This window comes from Puntigrus tetrazona, chromosome 1 (genome assembly GCF_018831695.1).
Source record: "Puntigrus tetrazona isolate hp1 chromosome 1, ASM1883169v1, whole genome shotgun sequence".
Taxonomy (NCBI): Eukaryota; Metazoa; Chordata; class Actinopteri; order Cypriniformes; family Cyprinidae; genus Puntigrus; species Puntigrus tetrazona.
The window spans coordinates 21,942,037-21,953,495 of record NC_056699.1 but is presented as its reverse complement, the minus strand read 5'-3'; the positions used below and the strand labels follow the sequence as shown (position 1 = coordinate 21,953,495).

The window sequence follows — 11,459 nt, the reverse complement described above, 5'->3', positions numbered from 1 at the left end:
AAGGGCATCTTGGGAGCTGGATGTACCTTGAAGGTAAAGATGCTGTACGTGAGGTGTCCAAGTCGCACTACTGGGGTGCCTCAGGGCTCGGTTATTGGACCACTTCTCTTCCTTGCTAAGATAGAACCGCTTGTGGTTCCAGCAAACACATTAAACACAATTTTACAATCCAGTTAGGCACATCAACCATAATTCCAGCCAAAAACCTGGAGTTGTGATTGATGATCAGCTGACTTTCTCAGACGTCATTGCTAAATCTGCTCTGTCTGATGATGTATGAAGATTTGCTTCATACAACATCAGATCAGGCCTTTTCTTTGAAAATCTGCTTCACAACTCCTTGTTCATGCTCTTGCTCTGTCCAGGTTGGACTATTGTTTGCCTATAACCACCTCTGGCTCTGCAACCCTTTACCTAAATTCATTACTAAAGAAGTTTGCTTTCTACAAGTGAACGTCACTTTATTGGTCCATCCCAAAGAAGCACATTTTCCTCTTTTAGACTTAGCACTCTATTCACTTGCTTCCTGTTCGTTTTCTTAAAATAAATGTCAACTTTTTATTTCTTTTTGTTTTATTTATTATACAATTTCATAAAGCAAAAATAAAAGCCTCTAACACTAGCATGCTCTTTTTCTATCCAATCTGTTTTCTTTCTATTTATTATATAATTAAAACACACACACACACACACACACACACACACACACACACACAATGATGTTTTTGATTGCTTTCAATGTTCTCATTTGTAAGTCACTTTGGATAAAAGCATCTGCTAAATTACTAAATGTACATGTACCATGTCTATGGTCTTAGCGTCATTTATTGTTAGCAACATTCCCTGTCCCCATTCTGCCATTGAATCCAAGGCCTTTTGAATTAGGAAGCTCACTGATTGGTTGATCATCAGCATATTTTGCCAGAATAACAGAAAAAGTCAGGTTCTACTTATATAGAGTGAAAACCATGGTTTGACCATGTTTAAATATCAGTTCTATGAAGATTAGTCATTACTTAGATGCTGCATACAGTATTGCACCAACAGTTTTATCACTATCAAAAATTTTAAATATCATTTATCTTGCCCATTTATTTTTTAATTTTAACAACTGATTAAACAGTAATACAGTGAACACAATGGTTTCAAATATAATTTCAAAAAGATACAACATTTTGGAAAGACAAAATAGAACATTTTAGAAACTGTAAAAGTTAAAATTAAAAGATCAGAATGCTGCAATTAATAAAAAAGAAGCTTGTGACTATTCTATGATGCTGACTTTTTGGCATGGGGAAAACATTCTTCCCTGTTTACTAGAAGTCACGATGGAAAAAAAGTGAAATTACAGAATTTACAACACGAACAACAGCTAAACAATCATATGAAGAATAGCTGTGCAGGATTCCATATGGAAACAATGAACAGACCCTAATGCATTAAATGATAAGCTCAACTGTTGATTTTTGCATTAGAAGATGCTTTCCAAATCTTAACTCTACTTTGGTTTGGAACAAGCATTGTGAGTTATGAGGAACCACATCTGCTGGAAAAGCCAGTTACACAGTTTCCTCATGTTTTTTGCTTATGAACTGGAAATACAACATGATTTGTAACATAGCACACCTTTCTTATCAGACCATTACTTTACTAAAGACAGTTTAGACAGCTTTTAGCCTGAAAGTTCTCAGCTGGTTCTCAATACAGAGTTTAACTTTTATTTTATTTTTTTTATATGTCAGTATGCATGCAGTATATGTATTTGTTGCTTGTGAGAATACGTTATCCAACAGGAACTCATCAAGTACTTGAATTTCACCTAATGCTAAATCAGTACCCAGACTTATAACCATGGGAAGATTTGAATGACTTTATCAACCAAAATAATTAGCCAATTATTATGGTTAATAAGACGGCTATTTTAGGGAGTATCTGACTCTCTGTAAAGATTCTGTAATTAGATTTTCCAGATCACATTAAAATAGTTAATCTAGTTAAGTCCTATTGACTAGAATAACTCTATTAGATGCATATTCGGTCATTATCAAATACATTGGATATTTTTATTTTACCCTCAGAAAAAGAAAAAGTTACCTGCAAATAACTAAATTAAATACATATTTCCACATGAAATACTACTTTTACTACTTATGGAAAGTGCTAAAATATTGTTTTCAGCCGTGATTTTTCAAATTTGCCATAATTGGATAAAAACTATCAATGCAACATTTACTGTCATCATGGACTGTCACGTATGTTCCAGGAAACAGAGATTTATTTTGATACTGTTGTTCCTCAAGCTTGTCAACAAACTTGAGCAATGTTCAACTCTCATTGGTTGGCTATTCATACGAAAAAAACCGGTCTCACTTTAAATGTCAGCTCACCTGTCTGCTGGGCTCTTTTAGGGGTGGCCATTTAACTGAAGACAGGACTTTGCTAAACGGATTAACTTGGATTGCCTTTTTTTGTGGAGCAATAATCAAAAAGTAAGTAAAAGAAAATGTTTTCAGTTGCCAATCAATTTGTACAAATATAAAAACATCATAGCATAATATATATTATATACTATATATTAAAAACAATATATCACATAATATATATTAAAACATAATAGCTATAGTTTAACTTAGTTTGAATTCTTTAACAAAAATTATTAAGTAATAAGTGAGAGCTTTTTTTATTTTAATGGAGCCTTGAAGAGTGTGTGAAATATATTACGTTTTTATTAAATGTTCTTTGTTGCTTATGCGAACTTATTTTTCTCTGTTCTATTCCGTTGTATGATAAAACATATTTGCTTTTTGAACGCTTTGGTAAATCACACATATGTGTTTGATTTTTTTATTTTTAGAGCATAACAATGGAGTGGAGGATTATACTACCTGTTCTGTGTCTAATTGGTAAGAACCTAGCATTGATGTTCGCTCTAAACAAGTAGTGATAATTATTGTTCATCATTACACTTAGTTTGGTGATGCATAGAATCTAGCAGTTAAGAGTTTTTCTTTTATTATTAACATTATTTTATTTTATTTTTATTTTTATTTCCACCATGTCTCATTTACCCTATAATTGTGCCTTATTTAGGATTCCTTCATGTGCCAGTAAATGCTGCTGACCCCAGCAACAGCACCAACAGCTCCGTTGCTTTTGAGTTTAATATAGTGTTCTTCATTAATGACACTTTCATTGACTCCTACTTCAACATGACCAATAATGTCACAATAGCCCTGAAAAGCTCGATCATCTCTCAGGTAATATTATTAGCCAGTGTGGAAAGGTTCAGTTTACACATTTTTTCAGCAGTAGGTTCAGCTAAAGGTGTACATTACAGACATAAGAGCACTTCTCTGATTACTGCAGTTTAGTTCTACTATTCATTACACTTTGTTATTCTTCTTCCATGTTGCAAAATAACATTTTTTGCAATTGTTGCCATTATAAGAGGACAATACAAGACTGCTTAAGTAGTATAATAAAAATAAATGAAAACTTTAGGTAAATGTATCGGTAGCTGTATAGTTGTATGGATAAAATGCTTAACCTGTTTGTTAATCTTTTGTAGGTTTCTCCACTTTTTACTTCAATTAAAAACTTCCTAAGCTTTGATATTCTGCAATTCAGGTAAAATTGAGAATAAATAAAAAAACACACTCACAAAAAAAAATGCTTTTTAGTCACATCAAGATAAACTATTTTATTTGTGTATTAATTGTTTAGTGTTAGTTACTTATATTAAGTAAACTGCAATTTTCTTCACCCAGTTCATTCAATTTTTTATTTGCATGTGTGCCCTTTCAGAAATGGCTCCATTGGGGTAGATGGAAAACTTTACTTTAACGGCACTGACTCCAAGCCTAGTATATCCAACCTGACACAAATCTTGAATAGTGGAAATTTCAGCTTCACGATTCTAACCAATTTAACCAAAATTGTTGAGGTCACTTCAACTGCTGGTGAGTGTGTGTTTACGGATTATCCTTATGTAACAATTCATACAGCTGTTAAATAAGGCCTCAAGGTCATTTGCAAGACATTTTGTTGATCTTTGTCCCATTTTATTTTTACCCAAAAGCACCTGCAGTAACTTCAGTGACAGTGTCAGTAAGTCAAAATACGGCTAGTCAAAATACAACAGTCCAGACACCTGCTAAAGTTGCTAGAATCAATCTAGTGTTTAGAATCCTTCAAAACTACAAGGACATCTATGCTGATCTCAACAATGCTGAGACCAAACAGCTGTCAGACACCATCACAGCTGGGGTAAATTTTTTTATAGCAGTATACACATTACCAATACATACCGATACAGTATACATATTACCAATACAAAGAATTGATTGCAATTCTGTGTATTGGTAATATAATAAAATAAATATAACTGGATATATATGCTTTTAAACGCTGTAGAATTATTTAAATCTTTACTTTTGTTCATATATTCAGACATATACCTTTTTCTTGCAGCAAAATTTGATGTGAAAAACAGAAATGACAGTTTTATATGTAGCCTAAATAACATGTTTTTGTTTTTTTTTAATCCTTTATAGTGTTCTGGATTTTACAAGAAACGATTTTCCAACTTCTTCCGCATGTTGATTCGAAAATTCACGTAAGTAATTTGCAAATACCTGGTTTCAATGAATCAAAATAGCTGGATACATGCATTTTGTTCATTGATTAGTGGATTGCTTTATAGCTGTTTGGTTAATCTGTTAATCGTGTGACCATTTGATTGTTCTATTTGGTCACTCGGTTGTCTGTTGATTAATTATGACTGTGTTTTGTGGCTTGTTCCCTACAGTCAGGGCTCCATTGTGGCAGATTCTGTCTTAGAGTTTGACACCACAAACAGCACTAGCCCTAATGTGACAGAAGTGACAAAAGCCTTTACCGATGCAGTTGCGAACGGAACTTTAAACGTTACAGTTGATGTCACATCCATCAACGCTACTGATATAACAAACAGTGGTCAGTGCGTGTTCACAGATGCTTTTGTTGTTATTGTTGTCTTTTATGTTGTCAATCCTGACATAAAAATGTTTGATGACGCATACGCACACAAATCTTGCTTTGTGAATAAGTTATTTGTGGTTTGTGACTGATTGTAAACACTGTACGCCCGTGTGTGATATTAACTGATATCCCATTTTCTTTGAATTCCGCCCTAAAAAGATACAAATGTGACAGCCAACACTTCAGTTACAACTACGATTACGACTACGACTCTAGCTGTACCAACTGCAGCAAGCATTGCGTCATATAACGTGACCTTCAAAATGTCGGGAAACTTCACAAATGACCTATCCAATCTGACCTCTCCTGCAGCCACTTCTCTGTCGAACTCGATCATTGCTCAGGTAATTGCTTTTTACTTTGAGTAATGGTAATACTTCAGCTGTAAAATAATTAACTGATTTTAACTCTTTAACCGTCTACTGATTTATCGCAGTTTAATGCAGTTTTAGGAACAATTAATGGCTACAGACGTACATTCATCTGGCGGTTCAGGTAAATTCTATAAAATTAATTCATATACGATCATATACGATGGCAACATCCCAGATTGATTTTCACACATTTATTTTTCTGGTGGATTTCTTTGTTTGTTTGTTTGTCTGGATTAATTGTACAGTTTTTAATTCATTCTTTATTTGTTCACTAATCCCCCTCAGGTCGGGCTCCATCATAGTAGACGGTGGACTTGAATACAACAAAGCATCTAGCCCTACCGCAGCAGTCCTAGCTAAACTCCTTGCTGACAGCGTTAGAAATGGAGCAATCTCATTGCCAATTGATCCAACATCTATTATAGTTACAGACTCCACAGGAGCTACTGGTCAGTATACATTTATCGACAAAAGTTTTCATGTAATATCATTTAAAGAAATATAAGCAATCAGTAACTTTTATTATGTTTTAAGATGCTTTGTGGTCTTTAAGGGGAATGAGCGTTTCTTTTCTTTTTGTTTTTCACAGCTAACAAGTCTCCGGTCTTGGCTAGCATGCTCACTGCTTTCTGGATGACGCTAGCATCACTTCTGTTGTCAGCTGCGATGCACTAAGCATCACCTTCACACATAAAGTCATGCGACTGCAAAATGATTGTGGCATTTTTTTATCAATTTGGTCACATTAAGAATCAGCAAGTGACAAGTTATGATCTAGCTGTAACATTTACTAGTTTTTCTTGCCACATATAGAGCCTGGTGATACAAATGGTATGTGTGAGTGACGGTATTTTAGTTTCTGATTTACAAAAAGCACATTGTTTGTGCGTGTGTACACTGGACTGGAGAATTTATGAGGATTGGTGTAGTGAATCCAAATCTGAACATTTCTCCATGCCACAGGAATGGCACAAGTGAAAGCTATTATGTTAAGATTCAAATTTGAAATTGTTTTGCTATTTTGAAAACGGATTGAACTATAAATATCTTTACCCGTGTATTAGTTAGACTCTGAAGATGTGAAATCTATGTATTTAATCTTTTAGTAAATGAAACATGTTCTAATAGATTTTATTGTGTTTTATGAAGTACTAATGTTTAATAAAATGAAGGGGAAATCCTATTCCGTTTGCAAATTCAGTGCTGCAAAAACTTTACAAATAAAGACTATACTGAAATGAATCCACTTTTTGATTTCTGACAGCATGAAAGAGTGACATTCAGCCTGTTCCCATATCTTCAAAATTACTTTTTGAAAACATTAGATCACACAAAATTGCAGGGAGATGTCAAGCTGTCAAGTGCAACGGAAAACAATGCGAAAATAATGTATAGAGGACGGTTCAACCACTTTTATTTTGACTTTCCCAAACTTTGATGTACATTTTCATAATTTATCTACTACCAATTACATTAGCTTTTAATATTTAAACAGTACAAGCAGTTTGTTACTACCTACCGTACATTGCAAAAAAATAAATAAATAAAAACATTTTTGAATTTGTAAGTAAAACAAAGATTGGTGTCGCTTGCTTTCTTTGTCATTTACAAGCCACTTTTGAGTGGTTTTGCTTTTTCAATTTTCCTGTAAAAATAGGTGGGGTGGAAAACATGAAGCAGCAATAAAAAAAAATAAAAAAAAAACATAGAGTGTAAATATGTGTTAGTGACTTTGTCAAATAGAGGTTTAAGCACACTTTTTTGCTTCCACTTTCAGGAAATGTGTACATGCCACATTCCCCAATGAAAAGTGCATTTATCATCAATTTGCATTCATGTAATTGCTTTAAAAAATCTGGGTCACCTTCATTTTTAGGTAAAGAAGCATTGACAAAAAAAAACACATTTTTACAGGAAATCACAAAATAGTATTTTTAAATTTTTGTAATGTATTTGTAAGAATAATATAGATACTATGACCTGTACATATTAAGATTTTTTCTTTTGAGATGAATTACTTTGAGGTGTCATTAGTAAGAAAGAGATTTTACGTGCATGTGTTTGTGTGTGTATGCGCATGTTTATGGATATGGTGATTTTTAATTTTTAACCTTGAAACTAAACTGATTGTAATGTTCTGATAGGATAACTGTTATGATGGTTTGGTTATACTTACGATTCATGATGGTACAATGTTGCCTGAGAGCAACAGCTGGATATGAAATATGATACATGCAATACATTAAAAACTACATATAAAACTGTCTGTTAAAGTGTTTGGTTAAATAAATTTATTTATGGGGATATCATCGCTGTACCAAATTTATAAACTAGTGATGTAAGAACATCCCTATTCTGCTAGATTTTATATTCTCTTTCCTTGCTAATATATTTGTTTGTGAAATGCATGACTGGTATCAGGGTTAATTATAGAAAGCTGAGAGGAAAAAAAGTACATGTCAGAATGCATTAACTTAAATAACAAAAAATTCACAATATATGACAATAGGAAACTAAATAACAAAACATATTGGCATTCAATAAGAATACACAAATGAAGTGATGCAACTTTGTTCGTACACTTTATTCCAAAACACATTTAGCAGATGCTTTTCTCCAAAGCCACTTATAGATGAGAACAATTGAAGTAATCAAAATCGACAAAAGAATAATGGAATGCAAGTGCTATAACAAATCTCAGCTTTAAAACAGTACATTGTAAATTGTATAATAAATAAAAAGAAAACAAATTGAATAGAAAACGAATAGTGCAAGCTAAAGAGACCTTTTTTTTAAAAGAATATAATTTAAATAGAGAATGCAACAGTCAGAGGGTCAAATAAAGATGGAAGAGATGTGTTTTTAGCCAATTATTGAAGATTATATTGTATATTATATATATATAGCTGCTTGGATTCAGTTAGGCAGGTCATTCCACCAGGGGTACATTTAATTTAAAAGTGATTTTGTGCCTCTTTGTGGTGGCACAAAACATCGTTCTTTTGTAAAACGCAAACATCTAGATGGAACAGAGGTCTGGAGTACTGAACTTAGGTAAAGGTGTGCAGAGCCAGAGGTGGTTTTGTAGGCAAGCATCAATGCCTTGAATGTTAGGCGAGCTATTGGTAACCAGAGCAAATTAATAAACAGAAGTGTAACACGCATTCTTTTTGGCTCATTAAAAAAATCTTGCTGCCATTCATCGTAAAGGTTTAACAGAACTGGCTAGAAGAGAGCATTACAATAGTCCAACCTGGACAGAAAATCTTCTTGATGTTGTATGAAGCGAATCTTCAGAACAGGACAGTTTTAGCAATGTGGTCTGAGAAAGTCAGCTGTTTTTAAAGGAGTTATTGCTGATGTGCCTAACTGGATGGTGAAATTGTGATGAAATTATGAGTTTACTGGATCCACAAGCAGTTGTGTCTAAGCAAGGTTGAGTTGAATATGATGGTCCTTCTTTCAGCAAGAAATGTCGGTTCCTGAAATGCCCTTTGCCAATAAAGTTGACAGGAGGGTTTGGTGGGTAAGCGTGTAAAAAGCAGTGGACAGATACAGCAAGATGAGTATCAAATATTTGGAATCTGCTCTTGCTAGTCTTAGGACTTCAACAACTGAGAGCAAGGCAGTCTTGGTTAAATGTCCATTTCTAAAACTGGTTGGTAGCAAGGAGGTTATTCTTTGTGAGAAAGCAGAGATTTGTTTAAGAAATTTTGTTTAGAGTTTTCTAAAAGAAGAGAGATGGATCAATGGTGTGTTTCTTAAGAAGTGGGTTTATACGAGCCTGTCTAAAAGCTGAGGAAAAAACACAGCAGTGAAGGGATGAGTTAATGATGTGAGTGAGTGCAGGTACAGCTGCAGGAGAAATGGCTTGAAGGAGATGAAATGGAAAAGATTCAAGTAGAACGATTAGAAATTATGAGTTTGAAGACTAAACATATATATTACTTTAATCTGATATAAACAAATACATTTGCACAAATCCCTGATGACTAGTCCTTTTTATATTAAGGATTGATTATAACTAATACGACTAAATACGAATAAATTTATAAAATTTAATCAATTAAATATTTTTAGCAGTAGTTATTTTATTCAATATTAACATTGGTATTAGTAGTGTTAATTACTTGTGCACAATGAATATTATTATTATTTATACAGTATTATATGGATACAGTATGCTATTTACTATACAGGATATATAGATATTTAGTAGGGTGATGGTTTAAAATTTTTTAATTGATTTAAAATCAATATATTCTTCATTATCTTAAATATTATATTAAACAAAGTATCCTTTTTATTTTTGTGAACTTTAAATTACAAACACATTAAAGCTTGTGCTAATAAAACAGCAATGGCTGGAGATAGAGTCATTAGTGAACAGCGTACCATCCATGGAAAGGCTTTAGATGTGGTGTTTGTATACTCTGAAAAAGTAAGTACAGAAAAATATCAAATAAGAATATAGTTTACGGCATTGAGTTCTCAGGGGTGTTTAGTACAATACACACTACGTGATATATTCAAAATAGCATAAGGAAAATACCATTGATGCTTGATGTACTCAATCGCATGGTGATAGGCTGTGGTGTACTAGAAGCAACTACGTCTCCTGTAATATAAAATGCACAGCACGCATGAAACTTCATTTTAATGATTTGATTGTTATGCTAATGTGTGAATTGTTTTTCACACACTCACCTGCTTTGATAGTATCCAATATAATGTCCAAAAGCGTGGTACTATTCTTAGCGGTCCCATTAAGAATTTTCTCTACCTCAAGTGAGCTTGGGACTATAGAAGAATTCTCAAAGATAAGAGTCATATCAACTTTAATGGAGCCCCTCCTATAAAAAAAAAAAAAAAAATAAAATTATAACAAAAACAATAACCTCTAGTATCCTAGAAAAAATGTTATGCAATTATTAAAATACCCTAGACATTTTTATGATGAATTTTAAAGCCCACATCTGGCATGCTTACGCAAAAGAGTTGACTCTGCATCGTCTGTATCCTATGAGATAGCTTGCGCTGTATATTCTGTTTATCTGCAAGTGATGAAAAATACATATTTTTACTATAAATAGCATACAGCCTGAAATTAATTCTAATATAATAATAATATGCACTCTCCTCGTGTGAATAAAAACGTAAATTGTATTGGCATTTGCAGACATTTTGAGCTTAATATAACAGGAATCATGTCTCTTTTATGTTTGTTTTTCTATTAAAACATCTTTACTTTCCAGCAATTACCACCACCCTATTTTGTTGTCTCTTGAACAACATTTTAATCCAAAATATTAGCCTGAGATTTGTCTCATTAGAACATATCTCTACAAATAAATCTAAGCTTAACCATGAGTTATCCCTAAAATCTGAGGAAATGATAGAGGAATGGCATTGATGTAGCACCAAACACTGATTGTAAGCCAAAACTTTGCAAAAAACTAAAAACTTTCAAATCTGCTCAATCACAACGTTATTTCAGGGTCAACAAAGATTTTGATCGAAGAATATAGAGCTTTTGGTAAAATCATGTTCTGCACACAGACCAAGTGGTTTGAAAATGGGTGGATATGCTTTGAGTATCATTGTTTGGTTTTTAGAGCCACCTAGTGGCCCCTATGAATTTTACAGGTAATACTACACTTGGTGGGTAATTCTGCTTTTATGTGCTATCAGAATTAGAGTAGATTAGTAGATGCAAGATGCCTCACAGTTGTGAAATGCATTCAAAATATCACAAACACATTTCAAAAGCAATTTGCGAACGTAGAAACAAAAAACTGATGCATATAGAATTGTGTGCTTTGCAAAAAATAGTATCTTCTGGTCATATCCTTGATTACTAACTTACAACATATTTGACATACTGGGAAAATATGGGCACTTAATGTTGAACTGAGTTCCAATATATTGAGAGTTGTTTTTGAGGGAATTAAGGTTCATGCTTTCACTAGCACTTTGGATTAGCAACTTTTCTTTAATTTCAGTAAAGCCCTAAAATTGTTCGTTTCATTGATTTGTCCCTGTGATACAGACTCTCAAAATACTTAA

General features: G+C 33.2%; 1 protein-coding gene across 2 annotated transcripts; it reads left to right on the top strand.

Annotated features, from left to right (window-relative positions):
* Positions 1-2,341: 2,341 nt before the first annotated feature.
* Positions 2,342-6,635, top strand: zgc:111983 (uncharacterized protein LOC550501 homolog). 2 transcript variants are annotated; one of them, XM_043249473.1, is made up of 12 exons: positions 2,342-2,489; positions 2,855-2,903; positions 3,091-3,257; positions 3,569-3,627; positions 3,805-3,959; positions 4,079-4,266; positions 4,554-4,615; positions 4,808-4,974; positions 5,179-5,363; positions 5,456-5,514; positions 5,679-5,842; positions 5,983-6,635. In XM_043249473.1, the coding sequence occupies exons 2-12, from the start codon at positions 2,864-2,866 to the stop codon at positions 6,066-6,068; spliced, it is 1,332 nt and encodes a 443-aa protein (XP_043105408.1). In that variant the 5' UTR covers positions 2,342-2,489; positions 2,855-2,863; the 3' UTR covers positions 6,069-6,635. The 2 variants fall into 2 exon arrangements, with proteins under 2 accessions (XP_043105408.1, XP_043105416.1); XM_043249481.1 differs by having other exon boundaries at positions 2,400-2,493.
* Positions 6,636-11,459: the final 4,824 nt, after the last annotated feature.